This window comes from Mauremys mutica, chromosome 15, assembly GCF_020497125.1.
Source record: "Mauremys mutica isolate MM-2020 ecotype Southern chromosome 15, ASM2049712v1, whole genome shotgun sequence".
Taxonomy (NCBI): Eukaryota; Metazoa; Chordata; order Testudines; family Geoemydidae; genus Mauremys; species Mauremys mutica.
The window spans coordinates 12,720,218-12,742,239 of record NC_059086.1 but is presented as its reverse complement, the minus strand read 5'-3'; the positions used below and the strand labels follow the sequence as shown (position 1 = coordinate 12,742,239).

The 22,022-nt window shown below is 45.9% G+C and overlaps 1 protein-coding gene across 15 annotated transcripts in view; it reads right to left on the bottom strand.

The window, feature by feature from the left end:
• LOC123350396 (butyrophilin subfamily 1 member A1-like) overlaps positions 1 to 20,636 on the bottom strand; it is a 40,333-nt gene extending 19,697 nt beyond the window's left edge. The window contains exons 1-9 of one of the 15 annotated variants that reach the window (XM_044988967.1): positions 20,514 to 20,636; positions 12,768 to 12,803; positions 11,708 to 11,821; positions 9,443 to 9,463; positions 8,675 to 8,710; positions 8,041 to 8,124; positions 4,803 to 4,823; positions 2,836 to 2,949; positions 416 to 517 (exon numbers count right to left, since the gene is read on the bottom strand). In XM_044988967.1, coding sequence (XP_044844902.1) covers positions 416 to 517; positions 2,836 to 2,949; positions 4,803 to 4,823; positions 8,041 to 8,124; positions 8,675 to 8,710; positions 9,443 to 9,463; positions 11,708 to 11,821; positions 12,768 to 12,771 — 496 coding nt within the window. In that variant the 5' untranslated portion in view covers positions 12,772 to 12,803; positions 20,514 to 20,636. Of the gene's footprint in view, positions 1 to 415; positions 518 to 2,835; positions 2,950 to 4,802; positions 4,824 to 8,040; positions 8,125 to 8,674; positions 8,711 to 9,442; positions 9,464 to 11,707; positions 11,822 to 12,159; positions 12,286 to 12,767; positions 12,804 to 20,513 lie in introns of all 15 variants that reach the window. The other 14 variants (XM_044988976.1, XM_044988978.1, XM_044988972.1 and 11 more) reach the window with 14 other exon arrangements.
• Between the last annotated feature and the right edge of the window lie 1,386 nt (positions 20,637 to 22,022).

The following is a 22,022-nucleotide window of genomic DNA, read 5'->3' as shown; positions in this document are numbered from 1 at the left end:
CACAAAGGCCATTAGGTGTTTCTGTCTCAATATTGGTGCTACTGTAAGTCACAAAACTCTGGCTTAGCTGCCGCCTAAACTCAGTGCTTACATTTTCAGGGTAAAAGATCCCTATGGGTCGATATTTCTGTCCCTGAGCTTGCATATCAGTGCCTCCCTCTAACAAACTGATTCATTTCCCATGCAGCTACTTGGCAGTCTGCCTTCTCCAGACAACAGATGCTCTGTATCCTTGCTTCTCTTACCATCTGTCCATCTGCTGTCCCTCCCATAGCAAGAGGCATGTCCATCATGGACTTGGTGATGGACTCTGCTCTTTTCCCAGGCACAAGAGCAGAAACACTGGGGATCTCAACTCTCTCACCTGGCCCCTTTCCCACCTTCCTCCTCCTGATCTGCCAGTAAAAAAACTCACTCAGGTCCCTTAGGGTTTGTATGGTCTTCTTCAATGTTTGGATGAGTTCAGAAATCATAGCAATAATTCCTTCGGGATGACTGTCTTCTTTCTTCCCACGTTCTGAAAAAAGGACATATATATAAATATATTTAGACATATAGAGTTGTGAATGGACTTTACTCTTCTCCTCCCCTATGCAGATAGCCAGAAACACTCAGCCCAAAAATTATAGACCAATTATCCTAATTTTGACACTGGAATAAATAAATAAGCAATCAATGTGCAAACACCTAGAGGATTATAGGGAGATAAGTAACAGACAACCTGGATTAATTAAGAACACAAACCAACCAGTTTCCTTCTTTGACAGGGTTTCTAGCCTACTGGATGGGGGAAAGCAGAGCCACTGGCCATTATCTTTGAAAACTTGTGGTGATCAGGGGAGGTCCCGAACAATTGGAAAAAGGCAAATGTAGTGCCCATCTTTAAGAAAAGGAAGCGTGATAACCACGGGAACTACAGATCAGTCAGCCTCACCTCAGTTCCTGGAAAACTCATGGAGCAGCTGCTCAAAGAAACCATTTTGAAGCACTTGGAGGAGAAGAAGGTGATCAGGAACAGTTAAAATGGATTCACCAAGGACAAGTCATGCCTGACCAACCTGATTGCCTTCTATGATGAGATAACTGGCTCTGTGGATATGGGGAAAGCAGTGGACATGATATATCTTGACTTTAGCAAAGCTTTTGATACAGTGTCCCACAGTATTTTTGCCAGCAAGTTGAAAAAGTATGGATTGGATGAATAGACTATAAGGTGGATAGAAAGCTGGCTAGATTGTCAGGCTCAGGGGGTAGTGATCAATGGCTCGATGTCTAGTTGGTAGCCAGTATCAAGCGGAGTGCCCCAGGGGTTGGTCCTGGGGCCGGTTTTGTTCAATATCTTTATTAATGATCCGGATGATGGGATGGATTGCACCCTCAGCAAGTTCGCAGATGACATTAAACTGGGGGGGAGAGGTAGATACGCTGGAGGGTAGGGATAGGTACAGAGTGACCTAGACAAATTGGAGGATTGGGCCAAAAGAAATCTGATGAGGTTCAACAAGGACAAGTGCAAAGTCCTGCACTTAGGATGGAAGAATCCCATGCACCGCTACAGGCTGGGGAGCGACTGGCTAAGCAGCAGTTCTGCAGAAAAGGACCTGGGGATTACAGTGGATGAGAAGCTGGATATGAGTCAGCAGTGTGCCCTTGTTGCTAAGGTTAGCGGCATATTGTGCTGCATTAGTAGGAGCATTGCCAGCAGATCGAAGAAAGTGATTATTCCTCTCTAGTCGGCACTGATGAGGACACAGGTGGAGTATTGTGTCCAGTTTTGGGCCCCCCACTACAGAAAGGATGTGGACAAATTGGAGAGAGTCCAGTGGAGGGCAACAAAAATGATCAGGTGGCTGCGGCACATGACTTACGAGGAGAGGCTGAGGGAACTGTGATTATTTAGTCTGCAGAAGGGAAGAGTGAGGGGGGATTTGATAACAGCCTTCAACTATCTGAACTGGGTTCTAAAGAGGATGGAGCTAGGCTGTTCTCAGTGGTGGCAGATGACAGAACAAGGACCAATAGTCTCAAGTTGGAGTGGGGGTGGTCTAGGTTGGATATTAGAAAAGACTGTTTCACTAGCAGGGTGGTGAATCACTGGAATGAGTTACCTATGGAGGTGGTGCAATCTATACCCTTAGAGGTTTTTAAGGCCCAGCTTGACAAAGCACTGGCTGGGATGATTTAGTTGGTGTTGGTTCTGCTTTGAGCAGGGGGTTGGACTAGATGATCTCCTTAGATCTCTTCCAGCCCTAGTCTTCTATGATCCTATGATTAAAGATGTAGATATGATGTTGATTTTAGTAAGGCTCTTAACAGAGTCCTACATAACATTCTCATATGCAAACTAGGGAAATTCAGTCCAGATGAAGTTGCTGTAAGGTGGGTGCAAAACTGGTTGAAAGACCATACTCAAAAAAGTAGGTATCAATAGTTCACTGTCACACTAAGAGTTTATATCTAGTGGGATTCTGCAGGAGTCAATCCTAGGTCCAATACTATCCAAAAGTTTCATAAATGACTTAGTGAGGAAAACGCAGTTTTCAGTCCCTATTCTGCCTCATAGAAAGCAAGGACTTGAATGTGGGTCACCCATTTACCAGGGAGATCTCCTCACCCCCAGGCAATGTGGTCAATCTCCACTCTTGGAGCTGCTCCACTTTGTAAAAATAATTTAATATTTCTGTTTGGGGAGGGAGCAAGGTAATAGATTTTGCTTTTCTCCTCTTCCAGGTACAAGAGCGGGAATCCTTGTCACTTCAATTCACCCTTGCTGACTCCTTTCATACCTGCAACATTTCCATCCCCTCCCCCTAAGTAAAAGTTCCCACTCCTCACCAAAAGGATTTACGGTTTGGATCAACTTCTTGCACAGCTGCATGGGCAGACTCCCAAGAGCTAAAATATTTGCAATAATTCCTTTGTGTTCACTGACTTCTGCTTTCTCATTATCTGAAAAAGGGACATGTTGAGATTAGATCAATAGACAGACATTGTGGCAAATTGCAGGCACTACTATGATGGGTCCCGCTCTTTCTCTTCTTATGGGGGTGTTCAGGATGCCATTTCTCACCCCTGATCTGGGGTATTAACTGTCCCACTAGTATCTCAGAGAAGGGGAGTGGAGAGGGAGGGACCCGGGCCTGCCCTCGACTCCGGGTACCAGCCCAGGGGCCCTAGGAATAGCGGCGAACCACTTGAACTAGTGATTCCTTCCCCTGGGCTACTTCCCTATCTGGCCCTTCAGCTTGTGGGGGGCTTCCTGCACTCTCTCCACTTGAGACCAAGTTTCTCCCAACCCCTTGTGCCTGTGGAGTCCCTCTGCTCTGCACAAGCCAGGTTTCCCTTTACCTAGGGTCTTGGTTTTCTGGCCCACCACAGCACTTCTCCAAACTCTCCTCTGCTTTCCTCCAAACTGCTGTCCTTCACACTGCTCTTTGCTCCAACGCCAAACCACTCTGCTTCAAACTCCTTCAAACTGCTCTCTGCTCCAACACAAAACCACTCTGCTTCAATTCCTTCAACTGTCTGATTGAATCGGGGGTGGGGGGGGGTTTATCAGGTGACTGGCTTCAGGTGCTCTAATAGGCTTAATTGGCTTCAGGTGCTCTAATTAATCTGTAGCAGACTTTCTTTCCTCTACAGGGAATAAGGCTCTCATCATCCTGGGGCTTACATATCTCTCATCTATCACTCTTCTGCTGCCCTCTGGCCATGCTGTATCACAACATGTATAACCTGGAAACTTTTTAGTCAGAAGTGGAATGTCAGGTGACTTTCCATCTAAACATCATTCTAATTTATGAGACACTGTACAATGGAGGAAACTCAGAATTAGAAATATTTCAAAAAATGTTTCATTAGATAAGCTTGCTTTAGACAGAAACATATGAGGCGGCTGTCTAAATTGCCATACACCAAGATGTACTGTCATCACTTAAGATGCAGGCCCAGTACATGTGCAAGTGGCCACTAGATGTCTACCCATACACCTCCCTCATTTTTTCTTCTTTTCTCTGCTCCTGTGGCCACCTCACTCAGCTCACCAGTTGGTCTCCTATCTGTCAGCCCATAGAGGAAGGAAAGAGATCTCCCTTCTCCAGAGAATCCCAGTAATTTGGTTTGATTCCAGAGATCTTCTAAGTGTGCATGTATTGGGGGAATGAAAGCCTAAGATAGATGGGAATGTGATGAATGGTTACAGAAATAGGGGTGAATAAGAGTAATGTGGGTGGGGTAATAATGGGGAATTACCAGGGGAAGGGAGAAGTATCAGGACTGCATTAAGCACTAGACTATTCTGTGTTTGAGCTGAACAGCCTCTTGTAATTGGAAAAGCTGCAGGTCTGTACTTGAGCATAACAACAGACCAAAGCTAATCCTAACCCTAGCAGAACTGAGCACAGAAGGTCATAGATTCATAGATTCATAGACTCTAGGACTGGAAGGGACCTCAAGAGGTCATCGAGTCCCCTTTCACAAGGCTTTGTCCCCAAATTCAGCCAGAATTACATAGCTAGCTCTGATAGATAGCACCCATTAGTGTATGGAGTAAGGCAGAAAGAACACCTAGAATAACTGTACAGTACTAACACAACATGCCCCTGATTTTGGTGGGGCATATAGACACAAACACCATAGGTGTATACACAAATAGATTTATACTTCAGACTTCAGTTGGAGTTAAACAATATTAATGCTAAATAGTAGACTATGTTTGGAGTGAGTGACTGTAAGTTCAGGAAGAATATGGTGCCCATTTTCATAATGGGACTTTCATCACTCTGATATCAAAGCAGACTTACCATTCCTCAGCAGGACTTTGTCTGTAAGAGAAAAAAATGGACAAAATAATTATTTAAAAAAAAAACTTTTGTTGAACATTTTTGTGGATTTAAAATCATAATTTTTTGAAGATAGTCATTGATTTTCTTCCTCAGCCTTTCACCATATTCAGAATCAGGACATCTTGTAATCAGCCTCTCCAAGTGACAATCTGTCTAGAAAGCCGGATATTTGGGGTTTTCTAAATTGAGAGCTGACAGTTAGCAATGTCAGTTACAGATTTATTGTGTCTACTGGATTTTTCCAGAATTATTTTCTGATTTGGGAAAAAACCCTAATCTTCATAAAAGATAACTTAATTAAACCTCGTTAGATGAAAGGTGTAAGAATTCCAGGGGGAGTGTCTTATTCTGATTCATGGAAGTATTCGAAAGGTGGAGTTCAGAGGAAGGATGAGGCATGACCATAAACTTTTAGAAGTGGAGATGACCAGAGCAGTCTGTGTGCAATATTTTGGGACAGCTGGTGGAGGCCAGTGAAGATCGATGAAAGTAACACAGTGTCTGCACTTGGATGGTGTTGACTTAATTACATTGACTTTGCCTCTGCACTGCTCAGGGAGGTGGTTTTCTTAAGTCAGCATAAAGGGGCACTAACGTCAGTGGGATACACATTTAAGTGTAGACACATGCAGTTTTCTCGACTTAAGCTGTGTTGCATTGACATAACTTTGTCTTGTCAACAAGGCCTGAGCAACATTTCCCAGCTGGAGAACAAAGGACTGTGATGGTGTGAGGTGTGGGAATAGGAGTTGCTGCTGGAAGGAGTCGGGGCTCTGACCTGGAGTCAGATGAAGGAGATCAGACAGACAGAGCTTGAACCAAGGGGTTCACTACAGCTTGTCTGGACTCTGGGTTAACCGGAATGGGCTCTGCTTTAACCTTCCTTCCTCTGAGCTACACTGAGGACTTCCTAGATTGTGTGCCACTTGACTACTAAACCTGACTATTTTTGACAACGCTGTTTGAGTGCCACTGTAAATGCTTGATGAGATACATTAATCCTTGGAGAGTGCACTAGTCTCCTCAGGAGTCTATTTCCATTTGATTTGTTGAACTGAGTTCACAGGGTGAAGCAGGAGGGCTGAAGGCCCAGAGGTCCAGTATAAAGTCATCCTGAGGCCACATGGCTTACCCTGAAGAAAGAGGGAGACCCGTAGGGGATCTGGAAAACTGACATAGGTCCTTCTAGAAACTATTACAAAACTGGGGAGCAGCACTAATCGTGTGGATCCATAACTTGGGGTACCTACAGCACTTACCTCCAGGGTTTCTGGTGCAAGTGTCATGACTACTGACTCTAATTTCTGCACCCCAGGAGTGCAGGATCTGGGTAAAGACACCTTTTTGTGCAGTCTCTCTGCAGCACAGAAAAGCCTTTTGAGACTGCTAGAGTTTGTCAAGCTTGTTTGTTAGACTGGAGGGAAGCTTCAATCATCAGTAAGGGAGAGACTGTGATCTGCCTTTGTGTGAATGTGCCAGGGATTGGGATTAGCTGTGGCATGTCAGAGCACTCCAGATCTTTGTGTGGCTTGTCCAAGGACTGTTGGTAACACCAGTGTCTGTCAGCAGGGACCTCTGCCCTTGGGACTTGAATTCTTCTCCTTTCCCTCCATTTCTTTCCCAATTTCCCCCAATCCCAACAGTTCATCCTCTGACATCAACCCATCGAACCATTTTTTCCCAATCCAGTCTCTGCAGTTTTTGGCTCTGCATATCTAGTGAATACTCCAGAACCTGAACACTTCTCTGCCCCTCAGACCCCATTGCCATTAATCCACCCTCTGAGCTCCACTCCATTACTCCATCCTCTTATTATTTGTATTATCACAGTGCTCAAGAACCTCAGTCATAGCCCAAGACCCCAGTGTGCTAGGTGCTGTACAAACACAGATCAAAAAACTGTCTCTTCCCAAACAGCTGACAATTTAATTATAAGACAAGAGACAACTGATGAAGGTGGACGGGGAGTATGAGAAAAGAATTCTGTTCCCTTCTCATTGGCTGCCCTCCCACACCCTGGTTCCACTCATATCTTTTCTGCCCAGTCCATCAGCCGCAACAATATATGGTTTGGCCGCCATCCATCTTCTGCTTTTCCTTCATACCCCATACCTGAACTCTGCCTGTTTATTTATACTCATCCTCCTGCCTTCAGCCCATCCTCTACTGCAGCATCCCAAGCACCCACATAAATACATATTTCATCCTTTTCCTTCCCTGTCTTACCCAATAACTTACATGATCCTCTGCAAATACAGTCCCCAGCAATCCCTGCTTTGCCCCCAAACCCTCTCCTATTCAGTTGATCTTTTGTACCTATCACCACACTAATTTACTGCTCCTTGCCATCACCACTCAGTGTTGTCCTCACTTCTCCTATAACCTGGTTCTCTGGCTTTCTTCCTCTAGTTACAGGCCCGTCCACAGTAGAAAGCATCAGGGCCGCCCAGAGGATTCCGGGGGCCCGGGGTCTTCGGCGGCGGGGGGCCCTTCCGTTCCGGGACCCGCCGCCAAAGTGCCCCGAAGACCCGCGGCGGGGGCCCCCCCGCCGCCGAATTACCACCGAAGCGGGACCCGCCGCCGAAGTGCAGCCCGGCCTTCGGCGGTAATTCGGTGGCGGGGGGGGTCCCCGCCGCGGGCCTTCGGGGCACTTCGGCGGCGGGTCCCGGAACAGAAGGGGCCCCCCGCCGCCGAAGACCGGGCTGCGCTTCGGTGGCGGCGGGGGCAGGTCCCGCTTCCCCCCCCGCCCCCGGTCCCGGCCCCGGCCCCGGCCTCTTACCCGAGCGCGTCTCCGGCGGGGCCAAAGCTCCATCCTGCTCAGAGCCGCGTGGTGAGGGGGCGGGGCTGGGAGCTCAGCCCGGAGCTCGCAGCCCCGCCCCCTCCCCACGCCGCTCTGAGTGGGGCGGGGCTCAGGCCCCATTGGAGCTCCCAGCCCCGCCCCCTGACCACGCGGCTCTGAGCGGGGCGGGGCTCAGGGGCCCCGGCGGAGACTCGGCGCTTGATGCGCTGAGGCTCCAGGAGAGGGGCGGAGGCGGGAGCCTCCACTCTTCTCTTGGGGGCCCCTGCGGAGCCCGGGGCCCGGGGCAAATTGCCCCCTTTGCCCCCCCCTCTGGGCGGCCCTGGAAAGCATGATCGACTTTGCTGATCATCTCCCAGGTATAAGAAAAGAAACACCTGAGATTCCAATTAACCCTACCTCGCAACATGAACATTGTTTGTGGCAGGAAGTTCAAGAGTGCAAAAATCCTGAAGGGTAGACTTTTTTCTGCATTAACATGCTCTGAAAACAAAATAAAAATTTGAAGAATTAGAAATTATATATATTTAGGTTGGCACAGCCTTGTTTTATTGCAAATTAAACAAAAGAATATAAAATGACTGCATCTAAATAGGTTGATAAATTATTGAAATTGTACATCATAAGAAATCAAAGTCAGAAAAATCACACTTTATCATTACCATAATTAGTGTGCACCACAGAGCAATCACCACAACCTTAGTTCTACATCTTAGGAATGCCAGACTTTCAGCCTTTACCCATCCTTCCATACAAATCCCTTTACCAAGCAATGCCCTTCCAACAGAACAAACTATTCAAAGAGAGTGAGAAAGGGCAACAAATCTATAAATTCATTAATAGCAATTCTTGGAGCCTAAAAATTGTTCTGCTTGGAGCCTAAAAATTGTTCTGCTATGCTACTGCATAGCCAGTAACAAATATTTATGTGTGAAGGGAAGATACACTTATTTGAAGAAATACGTTGTACACCTCTCCTTTTGTGAGAACTTTTGTGTTTCAGTTAAAGTGTTGAAAATCAGTTCAGACTTACCCATTTCTTTACTGCTTTCTGTTATGCTGGGTCCTCCTATAAAAGAAAAAAAATCTCCAAATGTATCTATGTTAATTATTCAGTCCCATATTCTGTACATGGACAAAACTTCTATTGTCAGAGCCTAGGTACAAGACCATTATGCAGCTATTTCATTCTTCAGAACAGAGTTCATATGTTGTATACATTTCATCAAATAATGATTGTTAAATTAGAAGATAAATTAACAAAAAAGAATACAAGATTGTTTGTCAGAATATATCACTTTAATAAATTTGGGCCCTCCCTGTCCTTTAAAAAAACCTTTGCCCTCAAATGGATCCTGAATTATTTGGTGTCTCAGGTGGATCTAAAACCAATTAGTGTTTGAACTAAGACACTTACAGCAACATCTTCCAGGTTTTTACTACCTAGCAAAAGGTGCACCTGAAGTGTCTGGGACCAGTACACACAAACACTGAAAACCCTATATCGAAATAGACTTCCACTGCAATGTTCAGTTGGGAGTTATATGAAATGTCCGCTAAATAATGTACTATATTTGGAAAGAGCAACTGTGACTTCAAAAGAGTACGGTGCCAGTTTCCAGCACGGAGTTTTCATCACTTTGATTAGATATCTAAGCAAAGTTAACTCTCTGAGGTAGCTTCCACTTGGGATACCCCAGTGTTTTAAAGATTAGATAGATAGATAGATAGATAGATAGATAGATAGATAGATAGAACTCCTTTGTGTGAGGTCACGTTTCAGAAAGCAGTGTAAACTCACCATTTTCTTCCTGGATTTGGTCTGGGGAAAAATGATATTTTTAATATATTGAATTACCTAGGTCTACTTATGTTACTATTCTTTGTAAATATGTTCCAGGTCTAATTCTTAGTTCGAGCTGAGTCATGGTTCCCAGATGAATTAAAAGGATGAGGATTAATGGTGACTGCATTATCTTGGTATTTCATAGATTTTGGGGCCTATCAGGGATAGGAACAGTCCTCGATGTATGCTACAAGGAATTGCTCAGATTAGTTGGAGGGGATTGAACTCCTGCCATAGCCCCACATGTCCTCAAAATACCCTCGGCCATGCCCCAGTCATACCTTAACACCAATGGCTCTGAGGGGAGTGGAATGGGGTCATTCTACCAAAGCCAGAACACTGAGGAATGCTCCTACACCTGGGCTACCACTGGTTGGCCAGTTCTGGACTATTGGAGGACTCTAAAGGGACCAGCAGACACTCAAAATCAGATCCTTTTTCTTCACTCAATCTGCTTTCTTTCCCTGCCTGTCTCTCTTTTCTCTCACCCTGTTTTCCCTAGAAATATATTTTTTTTCAGGAAGTTTACTGAGGTCTAGGGTGAAATTTCTGGTCAAAACCAGAATATGCCCAAACCCAGAACCTCTAACAGTGCAAGGGTTAGGGTGTTCCACCGTGGTGAGGAAAACCCAAATTTCTGTCCCTATTCTGCCTCATACAAAGCAAAGACTTGAATGTGGGTCAGTGTAGTGAGTCGGTGTGGCTCCCCTCCTGCCCGGCAGAGGGAGCTCCCTTGCCAACCCCCCAGTGGGCGGAGCTACCGCCACCAGTCCCCGCCCCCCGGAAGTCAAGGGGCGGGGCAGGAAGTAGAAAAGGAGCGCACCAGAGCTCAGTCAGAGGCCAGCCACCGCCGAGAGCAGACGTGCCGGCGGGAGCTCCCGGCTGGGAACCCTCCTCAGCCCGAGGCAGCTACCCGGCCTGGCCGGAGCTTCCCCGCGCTCACTACGACGAGGAGTCCCCGGAGCCTCCCCGGAGCCGGTACTGGGAGGAGCCCCCAGGATTGCCTAGCGCCCGCTACGACGAGGAGCCCCCAGGCTTGCCTAGCGCCCGCTACGACAAGGAGCTCCCCAGGCCCTGCTGTTACCCGGAGGAGCCGCCCGAGCAGGCCTGGCCCGACTTCCCGGAGGAGCTGCCGGACCTGCCGCCAAGCCCTGCTCCAGAGGAGCCGATGCAGACGGACTGGCCCGACCCCAGTGCGGCCGACGAGGTAGGCCCTGAGGGGGAAATGGAGTGTAGCCCGGGGGTAGCCGACCCCTGTCAGGCTGCAGGCACTGAAGTGCCGATGTCAGTGTGTTGCGGCCAGGATCCCCACTGACTGCAGCGGATCCACGCCGCTGCTAGGCCCCCGGGCTGGGACACAGTGGAGTGGGTGGGCCTGTGTCCCCCCTGCCACTCCTCTCATGGGTGGCAGTCTCCCTCTCACACCAGCACCCCGACCCAAAGGTCTGGACTTACCGGTTGTTTGCTCAGCTCCTGACTGAGGACCTGAGCCCCCAAACTTGAACTGCTGCTCAGCCCTGCCTGAGGATCTGAGCCCTGTGTTTGTTGCTGCCCCGCCCTAAGCTAGGGCCTGGGCTTATACACTGAGCCCGATATCTCGCTGTTGCCCAGCCCCTGCTCCAGAGGGCCTGGGCCTATTTGACTGCTGTTGCCCAGCCCCTGCTCCAGAGGGCCTGGGCCTATTTGTACTGCTGTTGCCCAGCCCCTGCTCCAGAGGGCCTGGGCCTATTTGTACTGCTGTTGCCCAGCCCCGGCTCCAGAGGTCCTGGGCCTAATTGTACCGCTGTTTGCTCAGCTCCTGCGTAAGGACCTGAGCCCTGAACTGCTGTTGCCCAGCCCCTGCTCTGAAGGGTCTGGGCCGCCTAACGTCGTTCCCTGTCACTCCTACAGACTAGCAGGAGATAAGAAGTGAGTCGGTGTGGCTCCCCTCCTGCCCGCTGGAGGGTCGAGCCCCGACCAACTGATTACAGTCACCCATTTACTAGGGAGATCTCCTCACCCCCAGGCTATGTGGTCAATCTCCTTTCTTGGAGCCGCTCCACTTTGTAAAAATAATTAAATATTTCTGTTTGGGATGGGAGAAAGGTAATAGATTTTGCTTTTCTCCTCTTCCAGGCACAAGAGTGGGAATCCTTGTCACTTCAATTCACCCTTGCTGACTCCTTTTATACCTGCAACATCTCCATTCCCTCCCCATAAGTAAAAGTTCCTACTCCTCACCAAAAGGATTTAGGGTTTGGATCTTATTCTTGCACAGCTGCATGGGCCAACTCCCAAGAGCTAAAATATTTGCAATAATTCCTTTGTGTTCACTGACTTCTGCTTTCTCATTATCTGAAAAAGGGATATGTTGAGATTAGATCAATAGGTAGACATGTACACCCTGGAAATTTTTAGTCAGAATGGGAATATCAGGTGACTTTCCATCTAAACATCATTCTAATTTATGAGACACTGTATAATGGAGGAAACTCGGAATTAGAAATATGTCAAAAAATGTTTCATTAGATAACCTTGCTTTAGACAGAAACATACAAGGTGGCTGTCTAAATTGCCATACACCAAGAGGTACTGCATCATTCAATAGCAGGCCCAGCACATGTACAAGTGGCCACTAGCTGGCTACCTATACGCCTCCCTCTCTGCTCCTGTGGCCACCTCACTCAGCTCACCAGTTGGTCTCCTCCATCTATCAGTCCATAGAGGAAGGAAAGAGATCTCCCTTCTCCAGAGAATCCCAGTAATTTGGTTTGACTCCAGAGAATTTCTAAGTCTGCATGTATTGGAGGAATGAAAGCCTAGGATAGATGGGGATGTGATGAGTGGTTACAGAAATAGGGGTAAATAAGAGTAATGTGGGTGAGGTAATAATGGGGAATTACCAGGGGAGGGGAGAAGTATCAGGACTGCATTAAGCACTAGGGTGCTCTGTGTGGTTGAGCTGAACAGCCTCTTGTAATTGGAAAAGCTGCAGGTCTGGTATTTGTGTGAAGGGAAGATACACTTATTTGAAGAAATGCACCTCTACCCCGATACAACACGACCCGATATAACATGAATTCGGATATAACGCGATAAAGCAGTGCTCCACGGGGGCGGGGCTGTGCACTCCGGCGGATCAAAGCAAGTTCGATATAACACGGCTTCACCTATAATGTGGTAAGATTTTTTGGTTCCGCAGGACAGAGTTATATTGGGGTAGAGGTATATGTTGTTCACCTCTCCTTTTGTGAGAACTTTTGTGTTTCAGTTAAAGTGTTGAAAATCAGTTCAGACTTACCCATTTCTTTCCTGCGTTCTGTTATGCTGGGTCCTCCTATAAAAGAAAAAAAATCTTCAAATTTATCTATGTTGATTATTCAATCTCATATTCTGTACATGGGTGAAACTTCTATTGCCAGAGCCTAGGTCCAAGACCATTATTCAGCTATTTCATTCTTCAGAACAGAGTTCATATATTGCATACATTTCATCAACTAAAGATTGTTAAATGAGAAGATAAATTAACAAAAAAAATAGAAAACAAGATTTTTTATCATACTATATCACTTTAATAAATTTAACAATAAAATTCAAATATGAACTCCATCCCGTAGAGCCTTACAAAAGGATAAATAAATCTTGTTAGTTATTCGTTTTTCTTGTAACTAATTTACTTGTCTAAATTTCAACATGGAGTTCTTAAAAAAAAACCTTGTTAACTATAACAGACAATCTATCAAGGGTATATCGATACAACGTAATATAAAGTGCAATAAAATTCAGTGCAGTGAAGTTTTTTGGAAATTAGTGCATAATTACCTATTGTTTTCTTTTTGGCTGTGGTTTTTTTTCTGAAAGAAGTTTTTTTTTCAAAGTATACATATTTTTAAAATCATAACCAGGCGGCTTATTTAAGCAACAAAAATGCCAAGATATGGTAGGGAGAGCCATTATTCTATACTCATCTTGATGTTATGATTTACTGTTTTAAATTATTTTTTATTACAGAGATTACTAATATGTCATTAGAATAAACATACCAGTGACCTAAAAGGTCAGGCTGTCTAACACTTTCATAATAAATCCCTCTTTACACTACTGACACACACCTAATAAATAATACACAGCACCTAGTACTGTGTCCTGTCCTGTCCATGACTGGGGCACCTAGGTGCTACCACAATATGCCTGATAAATAATATACAGTGCCTAACACAGGGGCGGGCAAACTTTTTGGCCTGAGAGCCACATCAGGTTTCGTAAATTGTATGGAGGGCCGGTTAGGGGAGGGGGTCGTGGCCTGGCCCCCACCTCCTATCTGCTCCCCAGGACTCCTGCCACATTCAACCCCCCTGTCCCCTGATGCCCCTCCTGGGATCCCTGCCCCTCTAACCACCCCTTCTCCCTGTCCCCTGACTGTCCCTGCAACCCCTGACTGTCCCCGGCCGCCCCATCCAACCCCCCGCTCCTTCCTGACTGTCCCCCCAGGACCCCTGCTCTCATTCAACCCCATGTTCCTCCCCACAACTGCCCTGACCCCTATCCACACCCCCACCCCCTGACCACCATCTCGAACTCCCCTGCCCTCTATCCAACCCCCCCGCTCCGTGCCCCCTTACCATGCTGCCTGGAGCACCGGTGGCTGGCAGCGGTACAGCCACGCCGGGCCACTCGGCTGGAGCCGGGCCATGCTGCCTTCGTCACCACGCAGCACAGAGCACTGGGTCAGGCCGGGCTCAGCAGCTGTTCTGCCCCAGGAGCGCAAAGCGCCGCTGCCCAGAGCATTGTGCTGGCGGTGGAGGGAGGGAGCTAGCTGAGGCTGCAGGGGAGGGGAGACAGCAGGGGAGGGGCTGGGGGCTAGGCTCCTGGGCCAAGAGCTCGGGGGCCAGGCAGGACGGTCATGCAGGCCGGATGTGGCCCACCCCAGCCTAGCACAATGATAGTCATGTCCATGACTGGGGCTTCCAGGCACTACCATAAGACACCTCATACATTATGTACAGAGCCTGTGACAGAGTGCAGGAGGCAAACAGGCAAGCCTGCACTCTGACCACTCAGATGTTAATTAGTTCCCACTGAGAAAGCAGATGGAGGTAATTAGACAATCAGGTTGGTCAGCTGGGTGGGATAAGGAGCCAACTGCCCCATCAGCCCAAAGCTGATAAAGAGTCAGGATTTTCCTCCAAAGGGGAAGAGAGAGGGGACCGGACTAGCTGAGCCCAGTTACATGGAGGCCTTAAGGGAGGGAGACCTCTGCTCCACCCAGGGCTTGGGGAGAGGGCCAAAATGCAGTGTCAGTGCTGTAAATAGCATGGGGATTGTTGTGGAAATGGGAGGAAACTTCAATAAAAGGGTATGGTGAAGGCACAACTACTGGAGTCTGCTCAGTTTCTGCTCAGAGAAAGGTTGGAGAGAAGCCACAACCTGTGACAGGATCCTGTTCAATGACTGGGGCACTTAGGCATGACCGTAACACCCTTAATACATAATGTACAGCACCTCGCACAGTAGGGTCCTGGTTCAAGGATGGGGATCCTCGGCACTACAATGATTCAAATAATAACAAGCCTCACCTGTCAAAGGTAGTCAGGCTCCTATCTCTACTCAGGATTCACAGCTGTCAACCCTCTCATGGAGTTAGTCACCTGAGCTCCGTCAGCCCTTCCTCTCAGAAAAAGCAAGGTTGTGTGGCCCAGGTTATCCAAATGTCTGCTGGTTGGTGCTGTTTATAAAATACGTAAAAATTCACTAGAGCTGAAATGTGCCTTTCTCCTCTCCCCGGACATGGCCCAAACACTGGACTATAGAGTCAATTTCTCTTTCTTCCTTTCTCTGACCTAAATAAACCTGCAGCCTGCAATGCCTGATGGCCTTGTGGTTACGCCACTCAGCAGGGAAGTGAAAGACAGGGGGTCCAGTTCCTACTCTAAATTAGGCAGATTAAATTAAATCTCATGCTCCCACATCCTGGGTGAGCGCTACTACCATGATACACACTGGGTCAGGACCCACAGGGGAATGCCAGATTTGTGGATCCCATCAGGAATAAGGCAGTTTTATTTATGTCCACCAGAGGAAGTTTAGGGGCCTAGAAAACTATACTGGTGCAAATTTAGCTGCCAACTGAGTTAGGTGCCCAACTGCCACTTTAAGCACTCACATTTAGATCTTCCAAATCCCTACTTAGCTGCCACCTCAGTCCCTTTGTGGATCTAGCCCTGGCTGAATAGGATCTTTATGGGGTGGGGGGTTTTCCATAATTTTCTTTACTTTTTTCTTTTAATCCATGAAAAAGAACAAAAGAACAAAAAACTAAAAACAAAACACTAAAAATTTAGGAAATGCTACATTTAAGATTGCCCATGCAACCTTAATTCTGCCTTCTTGTTCTTCTGCCTTTATGATTCAAGCTTTCATTATTTTCTCCCAGGCTCATTCTCAGAAAGGGATAGATATTTTTTGCTGCAAAACTAATATAACCCTAAGGAGAGACCAAGTACATATTATTTCATCCCAAACAATTAAAGTTGGCTAAATTTTTAAGCAACCTAAAGCAGAGGGGTTAGTAGAAAGTGTTAGTCAACTTTAAAGCTATCGCTGCGAGCTATAGCTATAATTAAGATTAAGTAGTTACTTTGAAAAAATTGTTGCCTAAAACATTTTCTCTTGCAATATAAGTAGATGTGAAGTTTTAGATCTACATTTAATGCAAGGCAGGGTGTAAGCTTTCAGCGTCCTGTTTTCCTTAACTGCTAATGCAAAAAACATACAAAAATGTGGGAGATTTAGGCTTGGATTCTCAAAGAAGTCTAAGGGAGTTAGGCACACAGTTCCCATTGAAAGTCAGTGGAATTTGCATACCCAACTTCCATATGTGTCTTTGAACATCTGCCATATAAGCTGGCAGATTTTCAAAAGTCTTTGTAATAGGCAAAATAACCCCCGGGACATTTCTGCATTTAAACAATAAAGCCAGCTATGCAATAAATTCCCAGTTGATAAGGGCACAGTCCAGGTGAAATTATGAAATTCAGGGTTCACAGGATAAGTAACAAATCACCCAAGTGATACTTTCACTGGGACAAAGTTTGTCTGATATACAGTTGTAATGGAGGCCTCGCCTACTGGGCTGAGGACCAGGACCGGGAAGCCTATGTGCAGCACAACTAAAAAGAACCACAAATTATCACAGTCATTAAGGAAATGCCTCACTAGAGAATGAGCTTCTGTGCAAAGCCCCACAAAGCAGGAGTTGTGAACTCCAGGTTTTGAATTGTGTGAATGCTGAGGGGGGACATGCCCAAGTGGGAATGTTCTTAATGTCTTCTCTCATTACAGTGTGTGTGCCTCAGTTTCCCCTATGTGTTACTCAAGTATTTAGGTGGTGGGATAAGAGTGTGTGATTATTACAGCGATACCTAGAGGGCAGGTGTGATTGCTGACTGGCTCCCTGGGACAGAGAATGAACAACACTCTGTTGCCTGACAACTGATGGCCGGCCCCCATCCTCTGCAAGAATCAGCCAGAGATGTTGATGCAGACCAGGTGACCTGCTGGCCTGGGAAAGAGACAAAGGAACAAGGATGGGCAACAGGCATGTCTGGGGTCAGAAAGCTGGAACCGGTCAGTCTCCTGTTTGGGACTCAGGGGGAAGTCCAGGGCACCAAGCACTGGATCCCCCCTAGATGGACTTTGCTGAAAGCTTTGTTCTATGCTGTGTTCCTGTTGACTAATAAACCTTCTGTTTTACAACGCTGGCTGAGAGTTCCCCTGGACAGCATGCCCTAAGGGGAGTCATGCTGCACCAGAGTCCTGGCTAAGCTTCTCCCAGAGCAGGTTCAGAGCACTCAGACTATGACACCCGTGCTGGAGGTTCAGAAATGTGTGGTTCCACGAGGCGGTGGAGCCCAGAGCTTAACCACCAGAGAGAGAGTGGACCCCTAAGAAAGGATGTCACATTGAAGGAGGGTTCCTCCCAGTGACTGTATGAAGCTGAGAGAGCACGGAGCCTGTGAATCCATGACATGGGGTAATGGCTTGACCCTGGGTATCTACACCCTTGGCTGTGAATGCCATCTCTGTGTGACACTCATCTGTAATAGCCATCTCCTACTTGTCCAGGCTATGCTGTCTCACATGGGCCCCTTGTGGGAATGTCAGTGGTGTCTGCAGTTTCCAGTGCCAAGGAGAATTTCTCTCTTGCTCCTAATCGCTCTACACTGTGGTGTTGGGGCTGCCTGTCTCTAGGGAAATAGATAGCAGTTAGGAAACCTCCAAGCCTCAGAGATGCACCAAAGTGTCCACTCTTTGTAAAGTCCTGATGGTCCTTTCTAAGTCCCTTATGGCATGGATGCAGAGCTGACCCTGAGCAGCAGGGACAGGGCATGGCTCCTCCAGCTCCATCTATTAGGTCCCCCTTTCAGTGCTTCAGAGGGATAACATTAGGGTGAGCCTGAATCTCTGTATAGCAAGTAGTTAGTGTGCTAGGGATGGGATTTTGGCTCCTTCATGTCCTAAGTCAGTTAGACTTGCAACACTGAGCTCCACAACTCCTATATACTTTTACAAATCTGGTCCTTAGTGCTTCTGATCCTCGAAGGGGTGTTGTGAGGTGCTCAGATACTGCAGTGATGAGGGTCAAGTAAGTACTGTAGACAGGGGCGGCTCCAGGCCCCAGCACGCCAAGCGTGTGCTTGCAGCGGCATGCCGTGGGGGGCGCTCTGCCGGTCGGCGGCAGGCAGTTTGCCTTCGGCGGCTTGCCTGCGGAGGGTCCACTGGTCCCACGGCTTCGGTGGAACAGCAGGACCAGCAGACCCTCCACAGGCACGCCTGCAGGAGGTCCACTGGAGCTGCAGGACCAGCGGACCCGGCAGAGCGCCCTCCACAGAATGCCGCTGTGCTTGGGGTGGTGAAATGTCTAGAGCCACCCCTGACTGTAGATAGACATAGACTAGGAATAAATTCCTCTAAGGTGCTAGACCATGTTGGGGGCTTCAGCCTCCCACGTCCCTGACACTTAAGTAGCCTCATGCTGTATATACCCAGTCACGTGACACCCTGCAACATCGACCTGTTGCCTCCCATTGTCCTAGGCTCTGATCTATGTGCCTCTAGCCTTTCCTTTCCTTTTCCTGGCCTCTGAAAAAATCCTGGCTCTCCTCCTTCCATGTACTGATCTTATTAACCGTCACTAAATGCTGTCTGTCTCTGATGCTTACACTATCTGTTTGTCACTCAGGCATGTATGTGTGTAGCGAGGTCATTACCCCAGTGCTGTCTGTTTTCAAGGTGCACAGTAGCCAATAAGAGGTGTCCTACCCTTTGCCTCCAGCTTTAGAAGGGACTCTCACCTGACTCACTCATGGATACTTGGGATCACCCTTGAACCCCCAAAGGCTCCTTCTAAAACATCCTGTTTGGGCCCTCATGCCCCAGATGTTACTCCCCTGTCCTGCACCATTGGAGAGCTCTAGACAAATGATGCTCAGACAACTTGGGTGTGGCCAGATACCAGCTGGAGCGATACTGTATTTAGAACTTGATAAGAAAATTTAGGCTGAATCCAGAAGAAGATGGGTCTCAAAGGTAACTTTAAGCCTCCTTTCACATCCTACTCCACTTTGGTGGTTAGTGGTGAGAGGGGTTCCAATAAGTTGCACTGGCTGTTAATGTCCCCACTGGACTGATCCATCAACCCATGATCTTGAACGTATGGTAGGAATTCAGCCAGGCACCCTTCCCTGGCCACACTCCTGACTTGCACTCTACACCAAAGATTAAGAGAAGGTGACATGGGGTCATACTGGGAGAATCCCCAGCTCACCAGTTAATCCAGCTTTCTCCATGCTTTGTGCTGGTGAAACACAGCAATTCATGTAAAATAGGGAGGTAGAATCAGGCTTTTGATTTAAACTTACAGTCATACCATATACGAGGCAAGCAAAGGATGCAAAGTTGATGACATACCAAACATTTTTTTTACTTTATAAAAAACACAGACATTTACATTTAGATATTCAAAGAATCAGAAAATAATTATTCAACACACATTATTAAACTATATACTGCATTTGTACAATCACAAGAAGTTCTGTAACAAAGTAACAGGTATAGAGTAAAGGCTCACAAACTATTTAAAGGGACACTACACAATTCCTATACACAGGGTTAGAATTTGGGGTTTTCAGTTCTTTAATGTGTAATAATGTTGAAATGAAATGGAGCGTGTATGGAGCTTGTTGGTGTGATGGAGCGTGATGACTATATTGAGCTACTACTTGGCAATTGGTTCTGATGGGCATGACATAGCCTCAACTTCTGATTTCGCTGTCATTGCTTGTGGTGTTAATTAATATACTTGAAGCAGACTTAAATAAGCACATTCCTAAATAGTATTGCTACAAATCCTTTCTAAAGAAATAATTAGATTAATTATTTTTCAACCAATTTTCACCAAAAATATCAGCAAAAACCCTTGCATGTTCCTTCAACTGAGGAGGTTAAAATGGGCAAATAAAAGTCATCATTTTTTGTGTTACCTTTTCTGAAGGAAAGAACTAAGGGAAGCGTACAGTATTCCTCCACCTTGGTACCAGCATGACATTGTAATGGGCGACTTACTTTCTAGTCACTCTGGATGAACAAAGATTAGGTACTGGAGAATCAGTAACAGTTTAGTTTAAATTCTCTTTGTAGAGCTATAACTCAGTCTCCCTCAGAATAGTCTTTTGGCTTCTCTTATTTCTGTAAAGTGTCAGGCAAATTTGTAGCACTAGTATCACTAAAAAAATAATAAACGGATTTCCTTTTTAATGACTTTTTTTGTTCTAATATTTAGATGTTTTGGAATATCAGTGATGGGGGATGATGCTAGTCAAATAATGTGACCAACAAACCTTTATATAGAGGAAAGTGAAATTAAGCAAAGAGATGAAGAAAAATGATTGAAAAATCATAATTTGACTAGAGTTTCAAACCATTGCATTCACAGCACAATCAAACAGAAGATGTTTTTATTCTCAATAGTGCTCATGTTCAGACTTACGTTTGCTCTTTGAAGGGAATCTGGTCTCTGTGTCTGCCTTTTAACTTCCAGCTGAGAAAGGGATCTAGTTCACACTATTTCTCTTTTTATCTGTCACTTTCAGACAGAAAACAGTTTTCCTGTTGGACAATGAAAGTACGTTACATCAACATTAAGTCAACATGACAAGGTTCAAAGATCATTAGAGACGAAAGCAAACTACAGAAGATAAAGGTGAACTTTGATCTGACTCTTTGAATACCTGGGGTGTGATTCACTACTTCATTATAGAATTTTATGCTGATGTGACTACAATGGTTTAATTGGACCATCAAGGCAAAATAGATGTAACAACATGGTGGTTCGGGCCCAGTATCTTAAATGATATTGTGAAGTGGTGGCAAATACTCCATGGTTAAGGTTGCCAGATTCCAGGGGCCAGATTTGGCACTATGCTGGGTGTACGGCTGCTTTCTAGTCATAGTGTACTGGTGAACATGGCCCTACATTTCAGTTACAAACCCTACTGACCTACCAGTTGGGAGGTTAGATCTGAAGGACAGTAGAATTTTTCTACAAAGTTTGAACTTAATCAGACACGAGTTTCCTGAATCTTGACACCCTAAATTAAAGGAGTTAATCAGAGTTCAAAAAGCTTTTCAACTCCCTCCCCCCAACACACACACACACTTTGTAGGGAAGAAGCAAAAAGAAAGAGATATAATGTAGTTTACTTGATGTGGCTAGTTGCCATCTGTTACAGAGGCCCAAAAGTTAATTGGTTAAATTTTTGTAATTCAAATTTTAAAACTTGTTCCTCGACAAAAACAAATAAGCTTCTTATAGTAAAGTTAATGATGTAGTCATGTATCAGTGACATATATTTATGTGTGTGTGTTAGCTTTCAAGAATGATAGCATGTTTAAAAAGTTAGAAACCCTTAAAATTCAAATCTAAGGTTGCACTTACGAGAAATCCAAAGATGTGAAAATATGGAAATGCACAGATAAGGTACCCAAAGCAGCTTAAATCCATCCCCACATAGACGCTATCCTATTTTGTCTCCATTTAAGGCTAATAGAAAACAAGTACCACAGAGCATTATGACATTAAAGGGGTGAAATATTTTGTTTCAGCTTTTTGATTCAAACTGTTCTTTTTTTATTTTAATTTTGGCCAGTTTAAAACAAAACAAAAAAACAAACAACAATTTGAAAAACCCCCCACCAAAATGGCCAAACTGATTAAAAAAAAACAACACAAGAGACAAAAGCACTTTGTGATGACTGAAGCATTTCAGTTGATTCAAAATGATTTTTTTTAGTTCTTCCTTTTTTAGGTCTTGCTGGGAATAATTAAGAAAAGGATAGATAATAGGACAGAAAATATCATATTGCCTCTATATAAATCCATGGTACTCCCACATCTTGAATACTGTGTACAGATGTGGTCACCCCATCTCAAAAAAGATATACTGGAATTGGAAAAGGTTCAGAAAAGGGCAACAAAAATGATTAGGGGTATGGAACG